We start from the raw sequence: 21,825 nt of genomic DNA on the forward strand, positions 1-21,825 counted from the left end.
TACTTCCAACCAGATCTGGTAAAAGAACCCAATAACCAGAGGGCTCATAGACAGTAAAAATTGGGGAAAAAGGTAAAGAAGCTGGAGGTACTTCGATGCCCAACCTTGAAGAGCATGAGAAAGAGACTTTGATCATATAAACAAAAACATCAACTATTATAAAGAGGGAAAAATATCAGGAAGATTAGTGGGAAAAATAGCATTTTTTTTTTGTTTGAAAATTAATAGCATTATCTTTTTTAGGAAATAAAATCTCACACTTGCTTGGCTGCATTCTCATCCATTTCATATCATCCACATAGCATCAATTACTGATATCACGAATACATCAACATCACATTTAACTTCATCAATTTTGAAACATTTGTAGATCCTGTCATATTCTAAATACAGAAATTGATGGATTAAATACTACAACCGAATGAACTTGGTATATTGTGTTAAAATAATTTTACAATGGTGGTAGCCAATGCAAAAGAAATAGTTCAGGAGCACAATCCTCATTTCTATCACCATCAGGCAATCAAAATAGATCCTCAAGATAGCTCTGCAAAGTATGATATTGTTACAACTCCAGACACAACCCAATATTGGGTATATGTAGGAAGCTTTTCAACATGGAAAGAATAATCACTGCAAAGAATGAAGAGGAAAACATACAGCTTGTATTACCAGAAGTCCAAAAACCTCACTAAGTAGGAAACAAACCTACGAAGAAAGGATGTACCTATGTTATGAAGTTAAAAACATTGACCCGCAACTCCCACAACAACCAAATGCATAAAATAAATGGGTTCTGAATCCATCATTGTTGTGTCCATTAACCCTAACCAATTGTCAGAGTTGGAAGAAACAAATTCCTCCTGAAATTGTAAAATCCCAGATGGAATGCAAGCAAATTTTTTTCACCAAAATTTAAGGAAAAAATGCACAAATAAATACCTGAGAAATGCAAAGATAGACGATGCACGGGCGGCAAATGAAAAACTAATACTTATTAACACTTTAGCATACCCATCCATTGAATACTTCCTATATCAACTTCATAAATTAAATCATTGAGGCCATGAAAAATGCCACTGGGTGCATAGAAAGAATAGCAAAGACGACTATGGCCCAGGTTCAAACCCAGCTCACCTACCAAAAAAAGAATAGCGACGTAAGAGAATTGCAGATGATCTAAAGAATTTTAAAGAGATTCACCACGAAATATATATCAGTGAAATGTCCTAATTAGAATGTAAAATAATAAAGTTTAAGATAAACAAATTCCCAAATTAAGTAAACTTAAAGAGTATATCTGATGATTAACGGCTGCAGTGCCCAAAGTACAGCCTTCCAGCATTGAGGACGGATCTTGGCTAGCCAGACATCCTGTAGACTCGTATGAGTGCATTGGCATGAATTTCCATAGACTCGTTTGAGTTCACGGCATGAATTGCCAAGACTCTAGTCTTTCCGGATGCATTTAACTACACAATCCTCAGAATCCAATCTATAAGAAAACCTCAGAACACAACATCACAAGCTAAAAAAAAAATCACACACAAGCAATAAATGATAACAACACACCACCAATAAACCCAAAGTTCCAACATCTCAACACACTATAAATGAAAATTATGTAATGCACAGTTCAAAAAGGGAAATAGAGAAAAATATACAACAATATTCCACAAGAATTACCTAATAATCATAGTCTAAACTTCTGAAATAGGATAAGGAAACGAACCAAATGAAAGAGCTTTTGACCTGTAACTGACCGCTTGTTACTAAAAAGATGAAATAAAAATGATTGAGCGGGGTAAAATTAAAGAAATGATATCAATGCATTTTAATTTCTACATATTAGCTTTTGTCAAAAATATACACCCTGTTTGATGGTTGGAAGGGTGTGTACAAAGAGCCAATGTGAACAACTTATTTTCACTCAACCAAAATATAGAGCATCCCCTTCCTGATAAATCCATCAAAAAAAGGCTAGAGAGGTGAAATTAAAGTCTGGAACCCAAACTTAGCAGCAGATGGCAACAGAAGGTGTCTTAAATGTTTGACACCCAAAAGCCTACTCCTGGAAGAAGAAAGGAATCGAATCAACAGCAAAAAAAAAAGGGGAAGGAAGAAAGAAGGAAATTCCAAAACCAACAGCAGAGCTTGAATAATCAGTCACAGATTGGGAAAAGAATCTCCAGATCGATTGTTGAGCCCCAAAATCCATTGAATCTTTAAAAAACCAGGACATGCCGAAGGGATGGAAAGGGTGAAGGCCGATGGGAATTCGTGGAAGAGAGATTCACACCATCTCTTTTTACACGATTTTCTCCCCTAAGAACTCGCCAGTAAAGAGAGCGATTCCGATTTTCTCCCCTAAAAACTTAGCAGCAGATGGCAACAGAAGGTGTCTTAATCATTTATAAAGTAGCGAAGGGGGAAAATGTAAGCAATAGGAAAAGCGGTTGAATAAATGGGGCTTGCTAAGCAATTTAGCCGAAAGCCATTTTGTGGCTAACTTTTGCACCAGAGAACCGCCACCTCAGATAAATAAAAGGAATATGGTAGGAAAAGGTTTTCGAGTGCAGCATTTTTTGGGAGTGTTGATATGAAATTCGAGGGGAGGAGGTTGCATTTGATGTAAGATGAGGAGAGGGTGTATTGTGAAGAAAAAAATATACGAAAGAGGCGCCCTTTAGACCCATTTTCAGAACCTATTATACATAGGAGTTTGAGACTTGTGTTTTCAAATGTAGAAGTAGAAGTTAAATACACATTTGGGGATTAGGAAAATAAATAAAGGTTGAAATTGTCAAAAAAACATGTAGAGATTAGATAAAAAATTTGGTTGAACTACAAATATGGCATTTGCTAGGCAATTTCGTGGGAAGCCATTTGGTGGCTACCTTTTGCATAATAGGATAACCATCTCAGATGAATAAAATGAGGACAAAATCAGCTGAAAAGTGAGCCTCCGTGGATTTTCTCACATGCAAAAGTCAGCCGCGACATGGCTTTTCTTAAAATTGCCTAGCAAGTCCCAATGAACACATGTATATTACAACATCAAGTGGTCTTAAACTATGTTGCCTGTAAGAACATTTTAGATAATTCAAGTAAGCCGGCCATCATCAACATCCTCTGGAAAAAGTAGTACGCACATAATCTCCGAAGTATCATCAAATTAAACAATCGATGAATCAGTGTAATTCTCAATAGTCAATACACATCTAATTAGCCGACCAGAGACTGAATTCATGTAGCAATCGAATCCAAATCAAGAAGATATTGAAAAGATATTGGTACCTCAACCAAATAAACACTCAGTCATCGACTATGTGGAATGCAAAATAAGGCGTTTGAGGATGCTGATGAATGAAATTTTTCTTGTGCATGGAGAGTTAAAGAGAGGTAATTTTCTAGCTGACATCCGATTTTTCTTTTCCTCATTATACATCTAGACTAGTTGCTACTAAAAATGTGAGATATCCATCCATAGTTGTAAACTTTGTTCTACCTTTTGTTCGGCAATGTTTACCTGGGTGTGATGATTGGTTGGTCGGTGCTAGTGGTGTATGATTTGCGATGAATGCACGGGTGTACCAATTCATAAAAATCCAAAATTCAAGTCTATGGGAAATCAATTTCTGTTCCCTGAATTGAATTGCAAGCGATTAAAATGACGAGGGGACTGATTAACTTGGGCTCTAATGCCTTTTTAGACAAAATGAAATGATGTAGAGCGTAAGTGATGGCTTTTAATGTTGATACACGCAGAATGTAAATGACTCAAATTAAACATTGATGCTTGTAGAATGCAAACGACTAATTAACCTCTTAATAAAACAATACAAACAAGCTTCACAATGAATCCATTTCATCGGGTCTTCAATTCTTGGACTAAAACTACAACTACTGAAAAGTAAAAGTACAGTGCAAAATAGTAAAGTTAATGCAAAGATAAATTAAGACAGCATCCTAAGGCTACTTGCATATGCTCCAAGCTATCAAACAAACAAAATTGCCATAGGAACCCAACAACAGAAGTAATATGCACTTTGCAGTCAAAATTACTCACATACAGACCATAAAATGAGAAACACAAAAACAAATCAGGTGATAGTGCTTCATTAACATGGTTGTAACAATCTAGTTGTCTAATGGATTTCTTCTCTAAAGTAGTGCACTTCTCTACTCACCACTAAACAATACATTCCGAACAATCATCAAATTGGATCACATGGTCAAACCAAAGGAAACCAAAAAGCTAAGAAATAGGTTGAGTTAGAAGGTCTCACTATTTTCGATCCAGAAGTACCTTGTTATTAGTGAATGGAAGGTGTTTTGGCAGACTAAAATGGCTCACTTATCAATATCTTGCATCCCAATAGGAGTCAAACTCCTTGTCCTAATAGCAGTTAAGTAGAAAATTAGAATGCATGTGCATAGAAACAGAGATAGGAGGTATGTTGGTTGTTTAACTTCATAAGGAAATTGTCAGGGTTTGATATCTGAGATTTGTTACGTTGGCTAGTACCAAATTCCATGATAAATGAGAGTGACTCCCATTGATTCCTCCCAAGAGAATAAGTCTGTGAGAAATGAGAGTGACTACCATTGATTCCTCCCAAGTGAATCATCGACAGAGACAATTCGCCACCTCTGATCTTTTCCAGCACATCACTTGCAATAAACCTGTGAACGGAAGAAATCTTCATGAACAAACAGGGGAAAAAAGAAGAGTCATCGTTCAAGAAACAACATCCTTTAGAGGCCGAACAGTAGAATACAAACATGGAAAATGGGAAAAACAACCCAATTTCCACGTCAACGCCAAGCATATGAAAATGGAAAGATTCAAAACCAACCCTGAAAGAAGACTGCTAGGCTCAGCAAAACACCGTAAAAAATTCAATATAAGCCTAGAAAAAACATGATTAAGCAACCAAGGACCACATGCTCGCTGTTAGGAAATGGGTCAGTTGAAAGGATATATTAAAAAACGGGAAATACTGATAGAAAACAGGATATAACTGAGAAAGAAGATGAAGAACAGGAGGAGATTGATGACGGTGAAGAGCAAGTGGAAAATCAGCCATGTCACGACAAAAGAAACAAAAGCAGTAGAATGATGAGAACACCCATGTGGATGAAGGATTATGTCCGTAATTAGATTAACAGAAGCTGATTAGTTAAAGATTGTTAAACTAGGTTGTTACCATTTATACTTTTCTTGTAATTTGAAAGGCCAGCAAGGCTGAGTTAGTTACGATTGTATGTCAGAGTATCAAGTCTGTTAGGAAAGGCCTATATAACAGAGGCATCATGAGATGAGAAGGGGATAGAAAAATACTACTTTCTGAAATTCTTCTTCTTCTCCTTCCTTTCTTCTCCTCATCTTCCTATGTTTTTCTTCTCATTACAGAGATCTGGAAAATCCGATTTCTGGGTCATAACAAATACCCTTACCGTGCCAATTTCTTTCAGAACTACTAAGTAATGCTTTGTTGTGGACCAAAAAATCAGAAATAGAGAGGAATAAAAAAAGGAACAATTCAAAAAAGGAACTACTAAGAGGAATCCAAATGCGGAACAATTCAAGGAACTACTAAGAGGAAACAAAAGAAGAATCCAAATTTTCTTGTGGCAATGCTCGGCATATCTCACAAGCTCAGTCTCTCTCTCTCTCTCCAAGGACGACGGCACTGCTAACCCCAAAATCTCGCCGTCTTTCTCTCTCGATCGGCCCCATCTCTCTCACCATCCCTTGTACTACCACCACCCTTGCATCGCCATCAAATCAGCAAAAGCCTGGATTTATGCCGCAAGCATAATATTAATTAATTGATTGGAAAAGGGTGCATACAATCTGTTTACATAGAACAGAATAAAGAAAATGGTTTCATAGATGGACTCACCTTCAGTTGCTAAAATGCTCCCAAGGAAATCTAAGCCTCAAGTTGATTGAAGCCACTTTGACAAACCTGAATTTTCTCCCCGGATTCAGTTGGGAGTGAAATTCCATATCAGAAAAACCCTAATCGGCTAAGAGAAGCATGAAAATATCGAAACGACAACCACCAAATCCAAATACAAACCTTACAAACCCTCAAGCAAGTAACCAACTGTTCCAAACCCAAATCGTGCCCCAGCTTCAATGACATGAAGATATTGCAGGTGAGCGAAGGAGAAAATCTCGCGAGATTTTTCTTTTGCGAAAATCTCGCGAGATTTGTTTATACCTGCAATACAATTTTTTTTTAATGGTATACCTGCAATACAATAGAAAGAGTAAGATCATAATCAAAATAGATCAAACCCTAAAAAAAAATAGATAAAACCCTCAAAAAACATTTTTTAAGTAGAAAAAATTAATACGACTGCTCATCACCACCTTCTCACTAAAAGTACCATCGTCCGCAATGACGCACCAAGGCTGTAACAGTCCATCTGCCATAAATATCCATTGATTCAACAAAGAAACCTCATAGTAAGGATTTTTCATTTCAATCCAGAAGTACAAACTTCCTATAGTTGTAGGTTTGTTTGATTACACTCTTTGAGTTTTTTAGCATCCCCTAATTTTGATAAACCTTATTTTCACTCAACCAAAATATAGAGCATCCCCTTCCTGATAAATCCATCAAAAAAAGGCTAGAGAGGTGAAATTAAAGTCTGGAACCCAAACTTAGCAGCAGATGGCAACAGAAGGTGTCTTAAATGTTTGACGCCAAAAAGCCTACTCCTGGAAGAAGAAAGGAATCGAATCAACAGCAAAAAAAAAAAAAGGAAGGAAGAAAGAAGGAAATTCCAAAACCAACAGCAGAGCTTGAATAATCAGTCACAGATTGGGAAAAGAATCTCCAGATCGATTGTTGAGCCCCAAAATCCATTGAATCTTTAAAAAACCAGGACATGCCGAAGGGATGGAAAGGGTGAAGGCCGATGGGAATTCGTGGAAGAGAGATTCACACCATCTCTTTTTGCACGATTTTCTCCCCTAAGAACTCGCCAGTAAAGAGAGCGATTCTGATTTTCTCCCCTAAAAACTCAGCAGCAGATGGCAACAAAAGGTGTCTTAATCATTTATAAAGTAGCGAAGGGGGAAAATGTAAGCAATAGGAAAAGCGGTTGAATAAATGGGCTTGCTAAGCAATTTAGCCGAAAGCCATTTTGTGGCTAACTTTTGCACCAGAGAACCGCCACTTTTGAGCCTCCCGTGGATTTTCTCACATGCAAAAGTCAGCCGCGACATGGCTTTTCTTAAAATTGCCTAGCAAGTCCCAATGAACACATGTATAGTACAACATCAAATGGTCTTAAACTATGTTGCCTGCAAGAAAATTTTAGATAATTCAAGTAAACTGGCCATCATCAACATCCTCTGAAAAAAGTAGTACCCTCATAATCTCCGAAGTATCATCAGATTAAACAATCCATGAATCGGTGTAATTCTCAATAGTCAATACACAACTAATTAGTCAATACACAACTAATTAGTCAAAACACATCAAAAAGATATGTTTATGAGAAGGAGATGGTAATTTATTTACTATTACATGAACAGTACAAAAATGTCATGCACATACAATCACTTTCAATGTAATGCATGTTTGCAAATGCGTGTTTGCATACAGGATGGCCCAAACATTTTACCAAGTAGGGTTTACAAATCTGTCAGATATAATGTAGCTTTCAAGGCACTAAATTTGGCGGTTGATAGATTAGGAACCTCCAATGTATGTGTTGCTGGCCATTCTTTAGGAGCTGGCTTTACCCTCCAAGTGGGTACAGCTTTGACCGAACAAGGGGTGTTTGTGGAGTCTCATCTGTTCAACCCACCATACCAAGGTTAATGATCTCTTTATTGTGCTTGAACAACCAACTGTATGGATCAATATCAGCAAAACAGCATCTCCTTTTGATCATTGTCACATTTGTCCTAAATGGTATGTATTTTGAAATTTGGATCATAGGAGTTACTTATTCAAAATTTCTGCTTTTTGATAAAGAAATAAAATCTTCTAATGCTTCCGTAGTTGCATTTCTGCTTTTTGATAAAGAACCAAAATCTTCTAATCCTTCCGTAGTTGCTTTTTCATAGGTCCCACATGAATAATTTTGTTGTTGAGCTTGCAGGCTTGAGTTGCAGTTGGAGAGGTCTACTTGCAAAGAATGACAGTTGCTTGGGTGGAGTAGAGTGGGAAATTGAGGTTTCATCTTATTTCATCACTTAAGAACAGGAGACAATGTTCACCACTTGAACTTTCTGTTGATAGTCTGTCTTTGATTTGTTGGCTTAGAAGTTGGGATTTTGCTCGATTTTCATTCTGTTTATGTTTACGAAACTGAATTTGTTATTCCTTCCTCTTTCCAAGAAAATGAATTTCTTATTCTTTCCTCCTCCATTTTCATTTCCATTTTTAAATGTCCATTTTTAAATGGATAATTTATAAGAGCTATTACTCTTTTTTCACATGTTTTGAGGCAAAACCTGCATCTCCAAACTTAATATTTTTAACGAATGCATATTTCTGCCTTTAAAACAATTTTAAGCCAAACTTTCTTTTTTTGCCCGTGCATCGCACGGGGTGTAGAATTCAGGTTCATTACTATGTCCATGTAGAATTCAAACTTTTTGTGATGTTCTAATACCACTTTACGGGTTAAGATTTGGATTCGTCATTGTAATGAAAAGAAGGATAGTAAATTGTCCTTTGTTATTTTGAGTGGGGGTCTTTCGTCTGTCAAGGTGGGGCCCATGTATTCAATTATCCAAATTGTTTATCAGTTTGGTTGTGCTAGGAATGGCCATATCAAAATCCACCTCCTTTATATCCACCTCTTCAATTGATAGTACTATATTGTGGTTGAGGTTCTTTTCATGCTTGGTCTTTCTATTTTCCTCACATCTATCATATCAATAGGCTGTTGAGAAAAGTCATATTAGAAAGGTGAATACCTTATTGTTAGGTTGTTTATATTAGTTATGAAACATTGCCAGCTACATTTTTATTTCATTTCCCAACAGGCTTGCCGCTTCTTTGGATCTCTCTTTCAGTTCTATTTACCTCTTATGGTATTTTTTATCTTTCCTTCCACATATGCAATCAAGCTATTTAAGTGTAAGTTTTTAGGGCTTTTGTTTTTTTTACCTGTGCATCGCACGGGGTTTCTTACTAGTGTGTGTGTGTGTGTGTGTATATATATAGGAAATGGTTTGTGAGAAGCTGCTCCGATAGCTTATCTGAGCATGGATTTTTAAAACAAGGGTGGGCCCACATTTTGGGGGTGAGGGGGTGATCTTAAGCATTCATTTGGAAGGTCCCATCATGGATGGGGTGTGTACCAAAAATCAGCTCAATTTGATCATCTTAACATGTCCATTTGAGGAGGGAAAAATGGACAGATACTGTTTGTCCACAAATTTGCCCAATTTTTCCCTCCACAAATGGAAGGGTTAGGATGATCCAATGGAGCTGATTTTTGGTACACACGCCATCCATGATGGGGCCTTCCAAATGAATGCTTAAGATCACCCCCAAAATGTGGGCCGACCCTTGTTTTAAAAATCCAGGCTCAGATAAGCTATCTGAGCAGCTCTAAAAACTCATGTGGCCCACATTTTTGGAGTGATCCAAAGCATTCATTTGAAACGCCCTTCCATGGATAGGGTGTGTACCAAAAATCAGCCCTATAGGATCATCCTAACCCAATCAAAGGTGGAGGGGAAAATGGACATACACTGTTTCCGATAATTTTTTCCCTCCAGAAATGGCAAGGATTACACACCCTATCCATGGAAGTGCCTTCCAAATGAATGCTTTGGATCACCCAAAAAATGTGGGGCCACATGAGTTTCTGAAGCAGCTGCTCAAATAAGCTATCTGAGCAGCTACGAAGGAACACCTCTCTCTCTCTCTCTGTGTCTGTATATATATATATATATATATATATATATATATATATATATATATATATATATATATATATATATATATATACTAGTAAGAAACCCGTGCGATGCACGGAGTGAGTGGTTGATGCCGGTGGAGAATGTATTGGTTTTACATGAGGCCAAATATCATATTATAAGAAATCACTTAGTAGTTGCTACAGAAAGAGGAGGGGGGCACATCTCAAATATAAGAAATCATTTAGTAGTTGGTATAGGAAGGAGGGGGGCCAGCCATACCAGCTGCATCTCAACAAATTCGGCATGAGGCTACAACATTGTATAAAAAGTGGACTGAGTAACCACTGTAAAACATTTAGTAGATGCTACAGAAATTCGAACGGATAGAACTCTAGCAAACAGTAGTGAGGCGTACAAAGAGATATGAAAGTAAGAAAGCTGTAACTTTTCATGGGTTGACGATACCAAGAGATACGAAATTAAGGAAGATGTAACTTTTCAATGAACAGATGTGAAAACAGGGAGAGATTCCAGCTCCTTATTTTTCTTCCAGTCGTTATAATTCGACTCTAAAAGAGTAAAAAAGTCCAATTCAAAGAAGATTGTTTCATGTTTTTATATGGGTGGAAATGCAAAAGCTAATAAAAATCCCCCGTCTTAAAAATGGGTACCAACTAAGATTATAAAATTCATGTTATGATGCTGTCTATAAAAACACCCTCATTTCATGGGATAACAAATGCTAAATCGAGGAAGAATGTTTTGGATTCGTCTAGTGAGACAACCAAGAAATTCTACACATGAAACATGTCCAACTGTTATAATCAAACTAAAGACCAATTCCTTTCCCAATACAGGAAAACAAAGACAAAAGTCAGACAAATAGAGAGAGCTCCTTTTGCAAGAAACTGTTGAATGTGAAAAAAATTGCTATAAAAAATTAAAAGCGCACAACATTCCCAGAATTCGGCAGTATACATATGCAATCAAAATCCAAAAACTGAAGCAAGAGGATAAAAACAGACAATAACAAAGAAGAGAAAAACATTCCAAAAAAAAATACAGCTTACCACATTCTTGAGAACATGTTGATAAAACTAACCGTGGGTCAATCTCGGGATCATGCAATACTATGTTTCTACTTCCACCAAATGCGAAGCATCGAGTAGTTCTTGACAATGAAATGTAACATCAGATCATCTCAGCTACAGTTCCAAAAAGCAGAAAAGTGCATAGAAACATGAAAGTTTCGAACCTTCTGTATAAGCTTCTTCCACCTATAACAGTTTTCAAAACCTGCCCAAAAAAGAAATTAATTGAGAATAATACAAATAAAAGCATGCAAATAAAAATTAGAAAAGATATAAAATAAGAGGAAGCTCCACAAATTAGAGCTCACCTCAACTCACCTTCTTGAGTGAGACATTTTTAACTGCCCTAATATACCAACATTAAATAAAAAAAACAGTTCAAAGGCCGAAAATGTGAAACTGATTACATGTTCTTTAAATGTTTTCTCGCAAATTGGGATAATTGTGATATGCTGACTTTGTGTTGTTTTAAAACAGTTCCAAAATCAGTTAAACTGATAGTGTCCTGTGTTTAACTTTGACTGGTTGTAGGATTATAGTTATAGATTTGATTTAACCAAGGATGTGAAACAATTTATGGTTAAGATTGGGTTTGATTAGAAGTCTATTGTGTGTTTTAATAAGTGTATTTGACGGTCTACAAATTGAGATAAAAAAAGTATTCACATTCAAAAAAAATGTGGTGTTGAAGGTGAGCTCCAATTTCTTGACCTGCCTCCTACTTTATGGACCCACACATTTTGATTCTCTTTGATTAATCATTTGCATGCTTTTATTTGCAGTATTCTCAATTAATTCCATTTTTTGTCACGTTTTGGAAACTATTACTGGCGGAAGAAGCTTATACAGAAGAAGGTGAGCTCCAATTTATTGAGCTTCCTCTTACTTTTATCTCCTTTCTAATCTCTATTTTCTCTTTGATCCACCCTGACGTTTATCATTTTCAGCTGTCTTTCTTACAGTAATAGGTTCTCACTTCCTCTGCTTTTCTTCCATTCCTTTTTTTTTCATTTTGTTGTTCACTTCTCAGTGTCTATTACCATTTTAAAGTCATCTATTCTGGTTGTAGTTGCTTTATAGGACTTTGGCATATCTTCTTCCAAGGGTGGATGCGTTATAGAAACTGCCATGAATCACCAAATTAGAGCTCACCTCAACTCACCTTCTGGAGTGAGACATTTTTAGCGGCCCTAATATACCGAGATTAAATATAAAAAACAGTTCAAAGACCGAAAATGTGAGATTACATGTTCTTTAAATGTTTTCTCGCAAATTGGATCATTGTGATAGGCTGATTTTGTCTTGTTTTAAAACAGTTCCAAAATCAGTTAAACTGATAGTGTCCTGTGTTTAACTTTGACTGGTTGCAGGATTATAGTTATAGATTTGATTTAACCAAGGATTTGAAACAATTTTTTGTTAAGATTGGGTTTGATTAGAAGTCTATTGTGTGTCTTCATAAGTGTATTTGACGGTCTACAAATTGAGATAAAAAAAGTATTCACATTCAAAACCTAGAGACCACAGTTTACAAACGCATTTCATCACTTTTCCTGACATGGGTTCTACATAAAATCTCAGTAAAGTGAAAAGCTTCATTTCCATATCAACAATCAAAATTCCAAAACAAATAAAAAGGAAAAGAACTGCCTGCACATACTGAAACAAAGAAAATGAAATAATATTGAAATTTTTTCCCATTTATATGCAACAGGAAATGAGAAGGAAGCACAAAAATAAGGTCAAATGAATAGCTTCTAGATAGAGAGAGAAACAACCTGGCTGGTGATATTGTCTTTGATGGAAGCAGGTAAGTTGAGATATATCAAGTTGTACCATGCGAACAAATGATCTCAGGCAATCCTAGATTCAACAAATCAAAAACCTTAAAAACCCAATATAAACAATGTTGGAACCCATAGTAGGTTATTACAAAGCTTAGGAAAATGATGCCTACAATTAAATGAAACATAACATATCCCTATAGAATTCCATGACTATCTATACATATAAATGTGAAAAAGAGAAAGTTTTTTGTATAAACCTGAAAGGAATCGTCATGAAAAAAGGAAAGGCCAGCAAGAGCAAATCTCTGCTCGGATGTAAAAGACTAACATTGCACAAAAGGTAGGTAAAAAATCCTTTCTTTTCTTAAAAACATTTCATCGAGCAGTTTCTGTGCAAGTGAAACATATGTGGAATATCAAATGTTTTTCCCCATACCTTTCAAGCTACCACAACCCATCCTTTGCAGGGGCTACTCAATGTGGAATGTCAAAGGTTTTTCCCCGTACCATTCAAGCTACAATAACCTTTGCAGGGGCTACTCTGTAGATTTAAAAAAAGAAGAAAGAAAACACAGCAACCACATCCAAATTTCATTGCACTTATCACCTTCATGGCAGTGAAATTGATATATGCTCTCAACTTCATTAATTGCTATTGTACTTAATACATACTTGAGAATCTGAAAAGCCACCAATACTCTCTCAAAATCACCCATAGTTGCTATCAAAAAGTCACCAATACTGGCTCCCAAAATCAAGCTCATAAGAAATTTGCAGAGATCATTAGAAAAGATCATTGGATTGATTTTCATCGTTTTCAAATATTTAAGAGAAGAAGGGAAACCATAGAAAATCTTAAATACTTATACAGAGTGGATAGTATGGTTTCTGAGTTAGACCTTGAAATAGAGGACGTGAACTCAATGGTACAATAGATCTATCTAAATAATAAAGAGAATCATATAATTACCTCTGTAGACAATTGCAAAAAGGCCTCTCTCTCTCTCTCTCTCTCTCTCTCTCTCTCTCTCTCTCTCTCTCTCTCTCTCTCTCAAAGTTCCACTACTTCCAACCAGATCTGGTAAAAGATCCCAATAACCGGAAGGCTCATAGACAGGAAAAATTGGGGAAAAAGGAAAAGAAGCTGGAGGTACTTCGATGCCCAACCTTGAAGAGCATGAGAAAGAGACTTTGATCTTATAAACAAAAACATCTACTATTATAAAGAGGGAAAAATATCAGAAAGATTAGTGGGAAAAATAGCATTTTTTTTAAAAAAAAATTAATAGCATTATCTTTTTTTAGGAAATAAAATCTCACACTTGCTTGGCTGCATTCTCATCCATTTCATATCATCCACATAGCATCAATTACTGATATCACGAATACATCAACATCACATTTAACTTCATCAATTTTGAAACATTTGTAGATCCTGTCATATTCTAAATACGGAAATTGATGGATTAAATACTACAACCGAATGAACTTGGTATATTGTGTTAAAATAATTTTACAATGGTGGTAGCCAATGCAAAAGAAATAGTTCAGGAGCACAATCCTCATTTCTATCACCATCAGGCAATCAAAATAGATCCTCAAGATAGCTCTGCAAAGTATGATATTGTTACAACTCCAGACACATAACCCAATATTGGGTATATGTAGGAAGCTTTTCAACATGGAAAGAATAATCACTGCAAAGAATGAAGAGGAAAACATACAACTTGTATTACCAGAAGTCCAAAAGCCTCACTAAGTAGGAAACAAACCTACGAAGAAAGGATGTACCTATGCTATGAAGTTAAAAACATTGACCCGCAACTCCCACAACAACCAAATGCGTAAAATAAATGGGTTCTGAATCCATCATTGTTGTGTCCATTAACCCAAACCAATTGTCAGAGTTGGAAGAAACAAATTCCTCCTGAAATTGTAAAATCCCAGATGGAATGCAAGCAATTTTTTTTCACCAAAACTTAAGGAAAAAAATGCAGAAATGCATACCTGAGAAATGCAAGGATGGACGATGCATGGACAGCAAGGAAAAACTAATACTTATTAACACTTTAGCATACCCATCCATTGAATACTTCCTATATCGATTTCATAAATTAAATCATTGAGGCCATGAAAAATGCCACTGAGTGCATAGAAAGAATAGCAAAGACGACTATGGCCCAGGTTCAAACCCAGCTCACCTACCAAAAAAAGAATAGCGACGTAAGAGAATTGAAGATGATCTAAAGAATTTTAAAGAGATTCACCACAAAATATATATCAGTGAAATGTCCTAATTAGAATGTAAAATAATAAAGTAAAATAATAAAGTTTAAGAAAAACAAATTCCCAAATTAAGTAAACTTAAAGAGTATATCTGATGATTAACGGCTGCAGTGCCCAAAGTACAGCCTTCCGAGAATTGAGGACGGATCTTGGCTAGCCAGACATCCTGTGGACTCGTATGAGTGCATTGGCATGAATTTCCATAGACTCGTTTGAGTTCATGGCATGAATTCTCAAAACTCTAGTCTTTCCGGATGCATTTAACTACACAATCCTCAGAATCCAATCTATAAGAAAACCTCAGAACACAACATCACAAGCTAAAAAAAAAAATCACACACAAGCAATAAATGATAACAACACACCACCAATAAACCCAAAGTTCCAACATCTCAACACACTATAAATGAAAATTATGTAATGCACAGTTCAAAAAGGGAAATAGAGAAAAATATACAACAATATTCCACAAGAATTACGTAATAATCATAGTCTAAACTTCTGAAATAAGATAAGGAAACGAACCAAATGAAAGAGCTTTTGACCTGTAACTGAAGGCTTGTTACTAAAAAGATGAAATAAAAAGATTGAGCCGGGTAAAATTAAAGAAATGATATCATTGCATTTTAATTTCTACATATTAGCTTTTGTCAAAAATATACACCACTGTTTGATGGTTGGAAGGGTGCGTGCAAAGAGCCAATGTGAACAACTTATATCCCAAGAAACTCATCCTTTCTAAATCTTCTAGCTCAGAATTAAGTAAACATTAAAAATAACAATGTTTGATGGTTGGAAGGGTGTGTACAGAAAACCAAAGTCAAGAAGTTAAATTCAAAGAAACTATCTCTTCATCGAAATTCAAAGAGACTCATTTATTCTAAATTTTCCAGTTCACAATTAAGTAAAATACAGAAATACCACGACTAAATTTTCAAATTCAAACATGATTAGAAAATGGCCTGAGCAGGAAGGAAATACATTATATATAATCCAGTTGGTGATTAAAACACGGAAAAAGAACTGGAAAAAACAAACTAACACCTAAAATAATTTATTAGAAAACACAAAAATAAAAATATCTGTTGATATAGTATTTCTACTTGGACGACATGGCTAAGGGAAGTAAATAATTCATAAAAAATGAATTTAAAAGATGGATTTATAGATTTTCTCTAAATTATTTATAAAGTAGCGAAGGGGAAATATGTAAGCAGTAGGAAAAGCAGTTGAATAAATGGGCTTGCTAAGCAATTTAGCCTCCGTGGATTTTCTTAAAATTGCCTAGCAAGTCCCAATGAACACATGCATAGTACAACATCAAGTGGTCTTAAACTATGCTGCCTGTAAGAACATTTTAGATAATTCAAGTAAGCCGGCCATCATCAACATCCTCTGGAAAAAGTAGTACCCTCATAATCTCCGAAGTATCATCAGATTAAACAAAAAAAAAAACACAAACCTGCTGGAAAGAAGCTGTCCAAACCTGAAACCCTAGCAATCTTAATCCATCTTTTCCAATCTCTTTTTCATTTCTACTGCCCTTGAGGAAAAAACTGAGAAAAGAAAAAGAAACCTAGCTTTGAATCATCATCATAAGTAAGAAAAACTCGGAAGAATCCCAAATCCAAGAAATTTCATAAATGAAAAAAAGAAAAGAACAGAGAGGTAGCGTTTCTAAAAGGTGACATGGGTAAATTACCCTGAAACAAGGTTTCTAAAATTTACCCTGAAACAGGGTTTCTAAAATTTACCCTGAAATAGGGTTTCTTGAAGAGGGGCAGAAATATGGGAGAGAAGAACAAAAAAAAACAACAATCAGGCTTCTAAGTAGAAAGAAGACACAAAATTTCGGACAAATCCCAAGACCGAAGATTACAAATCAAGATGACAAAAAAAAAAAAAAAGTATTACCGATGCACAGGTCAAACATTTACAAAAAAAGTATTCCTGATCACCATTCATTTGTAAATTTACAAGTCCTGAGAACATAAGTTCGGTGAGGATTTTCGGGCTTTGCTAAAGATCTCGCGATACCGAGATTTTGGAGAGAGAGAGTCTTCGTGTGAATCTTGGGTCGAAAATCTCGACCGAGATTTTCTCTTACGCGAGATTTTGAGGGCGAGCGAAAGATACAGAGGGCAATATTCTCGGCGAGAGAGGGTTTTCTCTATTTTAATGGTTTATTTCCTGTTTTTTTTTTTTTTTTTTTTTTTTTTTGTATTTTTTGGGAACCTGAGAAAATCAAAATAAATGGGAGGTGGAAGGGGAGGAAGACACGTGTCTATGAACAGTAAAACTTCCCTTCCTCTTTGTAGGTAGACACACTGTGTGTCTGTCCATTTTTTTCCCATTTTCCCCTCCACAGTTGGATGGGTTAGGATCATTCTATGGGTCTGATTTTTTGTGGACACCCTATCTAGGAAAGGGACTTTCAAATGAATGGTTTGGATGACCCAAACAATGTGGGCCCGCACTATTTTTAACTCGACCGAGTAGATAAGTTTAGCTACGAGACCGAGTAGCAACACTTTTCAAATATATAGGGTTTCTTGAAGAGGGGCAGAAATATGGGAGAGAATACCCAAAAAAACATCAATCAGGCTTCTAAGTAGAAAGAACATACAAAATTTCGGACAAATCCCAAGACCGAAAATCACAAATCACAAATCAGAAACTTCGTGGTTGATGAAGCAGCTGTATGGCAGTTGTGGCGCGTGTGTCAAGGCGATCCTGAGAAGATAAGTTCGGTGAGGATTTTCGGGCTTTGCTAATGATCTCGCGATACCGAGATTTTTGAGAGAGAGAGAGTCTTCGTGGGAATCTTGGGTCAAAAATCTCGACTGAGATTTTCTCTTAGGCGAGATTTTGGGGGCGAGCGAGAGATATAGAGGGCAATATTCTCGGCAAAAGAGGGTTTCCCCTATTTTAATGGTTTTTTTCCTGTTTTTTTTTTTTTTTTGTATTTTTTGCTTATTTTTTGGGAATTTGAGAAAATCAAAATAAACGGGAGGAGGAAGGGGAGGATGACACGTGTCTGTGAACAGTAAAACTTCCCTTCCTCTTTGTGGACACACTATGTCTGTCCATTTTTTCCCATTTTCCCCTCCATTGTTGGATGGGTTAGGATCATCCTATGGGTCTAATTTTTTGTGGACACCTTATCTAAGTAAGGGACTTTCAAATGAATGGTTTGGATCACCCAAACAATGTGGGCCCGCACTGTATTTAACCCGACCGAGTAGATAAGCTTAGCTACAAGACCGAGTAGCAACACTTTTTCGATATATATATATATATATATATATATATATATATATATATATATATATATATATATATATATGAGGAAACTGTTGGTGAGCTTAAGCTCACCAACTTATGGTGAGCTAGCTTGCCCAATCACATGGGTCCCACATTTTGGGGAGTGATCCAAACCATTCATTTGCAAGGCCTTATCATAGATAGGGGGTGTACCAAAAATAAGCTCCATAGGATCATCCTAACCCCTCCATTTGTAGAGGACCATTTGTGGAGGACAAAAATGGGGCAAATTTGTGTCTGTTCATTTTTGTCCTCCACAAATGGAGGGGTTAGGATGATCCTATGGAGCTGATTTTTGGTACACCCCCCATCTATGTAAAGGACTTTCAAATGAATGGTTTGGATCATCCTAACAAAGTGGGCCCCCATGTGATTGGGCAAGCTAGCTCACCATAAGTTTGGTGAGCTTAAGCTCAACAACAGTTTCCTCTATATATATATATATATATATATATATATATATAGAGAGAGAGAGAGAGAGAGAGAGAGAGAGAACATTTCCTACACACTTGTGTAGGTAAGTTACCTACACTACCTTAAAATACAGTGGGGGCCCACATTGTTTGGGTGATCCAAACAATTCATAGGGTGTCCAAAAAAAATCAGATCCATAGGATCATCCCAACCCTACGATTTGTGGAGGTAAAATGGACGTGTATAAACCTTCACAAATTAGTCCATTTTTTGCCTCCATAGTTTGAATGGTTGGGATGATCCTATGGATTTGATTTTTTGTGGACACTCTATCTATGTGAGGATCATTCAAATGAATGGTTTGGATCACCCAAACAATGTGGGCCCCCACTGTATTTTAAGGTAGTGTGTAGGTAACTTACCTACACAAGTGTGTAGGAAATGTTCTCTCATATATATATATATATATATATATGGGATTTGCTAGGATCCATCGCTAAAGGCTTTTCGCGGCTGGCCAGTCGCATATCATACCAGCCACCTCGTGAATGGAGACAAAAACAGTTGTCTCCATTTACGAGGTGGCTGGTCTGACGTACGACAAACCACCCGGGAAATGTCTTTTGCGAAGGACGTTAGCAATTCCCATATATATATATATATATATATATATATATATATATATAGGTATTCAAGGTTCAAAGTGATTGTTTTACATTAATTCCAAAGTGGATTCATATAGTAGAGGATGTCTGATAGTTCAAAGATTCATACCGTTAGAAAAACTGAAAGGGGTTTCACAAGTCTAAAGTATTACACCGCGTAGGTGAACCAAATTACCAAATTCAATAGAGTTCATTCGACATTCAAAGATAGTAATTCACATAGATTTTTCATAAGGTTGTCAATGCAGATGGTCACACAGTGGTCAAAGTTCATAAGCGCGAAGGAATCACAAATGGGTTTTCACAAAAGATTCATATAATGGAAAAATCATTCAATGTAAGTCTCTTTGCCATAAGATTCAATAGATTTCAAAAAATAACGGAATTAGCATGCAAGACCCAAGTCAAGTCTAAAGTTTATCAATGGCTCCAAAGATTCAGAGAGTTTGGGATTCACAATCAACAATGGCATAGTATTCAAAAGGTAAATCGCAACACTAAAGTAGTACGAAATTATGTACCTCAAATGCCGAATATATATTCCTTCAACAATTTTTAGGGCACAATACCTATCCCAAACAATGGCATTCATATCAATAAATAGGCCTAGGATAGTGGCCAAAGCAATGGTTAAAACCTCCCAAAATTAAGAAAAATACTTCAAAATTTTCAATGGGTTCGGAAGTCCGACACTATTCATCGGACGCCCGCACCACTATTCATCGGATGCCCAACACTATTCATTGGACATCTCTGCACACTTTCGGGTTCTCGGTTTACTATTCATCGGATGCCTAACACTATTCATCTGACGCCCGCAACACTATTCATAATTGGTTTTTGCCAAAATTCCAGATTCGTCCCGATTTTCCCAAAACTTCAACGGACCATAACTTTTCCGTTTTAGATCCGATTCGCTCATGGTTGGATTCGTTGGATTCATATCGACGAGAGGAATCCATCTAAATTAATTGCACGCTCCGAATTGGTATGAGTAATTATTGTAAAATAATCTAATCTTTTAGGTTAAGCTTTCTAAAACTAAAATTCTATGACATAACTGCCAATTCTTGGGTTTGTTGGGGGTTGAAGGGCGATACTAACCCTAGGAATCCAAGATCAGTCAAAATATTCTTATTCTAAGCCATATTGATCACAAATCTTATCTTTTAAATACTTTAATCATTTTTTTAGTGTTCTCAACATGCTAAACCTTATATAGAACATAGATCTTACCTCGATTCACGTTCTCTCTTCTTGAATCACGTTCTTCCTCTCTTTCCCCTCATGGATCTTCTCTTAGGGCCACAAAGACAGTTTAGAGTTCTTAATCTATCTTAAAGTTGTATTTATAGGCTTTTCTAAAGAAGCGCTAATTCTAATCCAACTTCTAATGACAAAATTACCCTTGATTCATAAGGCGGACGAATATTAAAGGGAGGGGTAAATTCAAGTATTTACCGTTATCCAAATAAAGGTATATAAAGAGACGTTTGTCTCCAAGGAAGAGGTACCAGAACCAAAATCCAAACAAGTTTTAACATTTTATCTTTACTTTCAAGCACTGTACCTATACTTTTCCCAGCTATAGATTTTATCTGGATTAAGGATGCAATGAATTTATCTTCCCAAGTAAGTCCTTCCCTTTAATTCAACTATCCCTCGCATTGGCGTTTTGTTTCTATTCTTTTGTCATTTAGTTGAAATAGAACGGCTTGTAAACCCTGAGAGTCGTTTGCATTCTGCTTGAATCGATAGCGACATTTGCGTTCTGCGCTCGGTGACGTTTTCCTTGCCAATCGCGAGTCATTCATGTTCTTCGCATGTAGACGTGTCGTTGACAATTTGCGCGTGTTGACATCTCCTCAGTTGGCATTATGTATGTAGTAAAAATGTCCTTTCCATCTGTGTATAGACAGAGGAGCCGAGGAATACTCTCTTTTATTGCATTTTAAAAAATATATTTAACTTCAATCAAGATAAGAAATATTCTTCACATGAGTATGACTAAAGAATTATCCGAAAATCTAAAATGTTCAATTTTGGTCACATGATGGGTATATATATCTATATAATCTACCTATAATATATACTAAGCCTGTAGGATTACAAAATGTCATTCGCCTTAGGAAAAGGTTTCTTTGGAAAAGTTTTTTGGGTTTCCCTCCTGTAAGAAATCGTTTGCCATTTTTGGATTAATGGAAAGGAACAACAAATACATCCATCTGCTCACTGGTAAGTTTATTCAGCTTCTTTCTCATTTCTTATCCTTGCACCCTCCTCCTTTCTTTGTTAGCTATATTTCTTCATTGCAAGAACCAAAGGAAAGGGATAACAGAGATTCAGACTTC

At 36.2% G+C, this 21,825-nt stretch overlaps 1 protein-coding gene and 1 long non-coding RNA gene across 22 annotated transcripts in view; one reads left to right on the forward strand and one right to left on the reverse strand.

Moving 5' to 3' along the window:
- Positions 1 to 16,971, reverse strand: LOC143885500 (uncharacterized). Of its 19 annotated transcripts, none has more exons than XR_013253296.1 (13): positions 16,774 to 16,970; positions 16,534 to 16,627; positions 13,222 to 14,986; positions 12,777 to 12,861; positions 11,010 to 11,203; positions 6,386 to 7,820; positions 6,090 to 6,263; positions 5,910 to 5,975; positions 5,659 to 5,802; positions 4,310 to 4,686; positions 943 to 1,137; positions 728 to 863; positions 1 to 633 (listed from the first exon to the last, which is right to left on the reverse strand). It is a non-coding gene; the product is annotated as an uncharacterized LOC143885500 (long non-coding RNA). The 19 variants fall into 19 exon arrangements; XR_013253299.1 differs by having other exon boundaries at positions 11,010 to 11,078; positions 11,163 to 11,203; positions 16,534 to 16,970; XR_013253301.1 differs by having other exon boundaries at positions 6,386 to 6,736; positions 6,813 to 7,820; positions 16,534 to 16,970.
- LOC143885499 (uncharacterized) overlaps positions 11,744 to 21,825 on the forward strand; it is an 18,779-nt gene continuing 8,697 nt past the window's right edge. For 2 of the 3 annotated variants that reach the window (XM_077389703.1, XM_077389704.1), the window contains exon 1: positions 11,744 to 11,853. In XM_077389703.1, coding sequence (XP_077245818.1) covers positions 11,765 to 11,853 — 89 coding nt within the window. In that variant the 5' untranslated portion in view covers positions 11,744 to 11,764. Of the gene's footprint in view, positions 11,854 to 21,662; positions 21,710 to 21,825 lie in introns of those variants that run through there. The other variant, XR_013253292.1, reaches the window with a different exon arrangement.

Source organism: Tasmannia lanceolata, unplaced genomic scaffold (genome assembly GCF_043159265.1).
Source record: "Tasmannia lanceolata isolate RefF3 unplaced genomic scaffold, GAP_Taslan_0.1 ptg000008l, whole genome shotgun sequence".
Taxonomy (NCBI): Eukaryota; Viridiplantae; Streptophyta; class Magnoliopsida; order Canellales; family Winteraceae; genus Tasmannia; species Tasmannia lanceolata.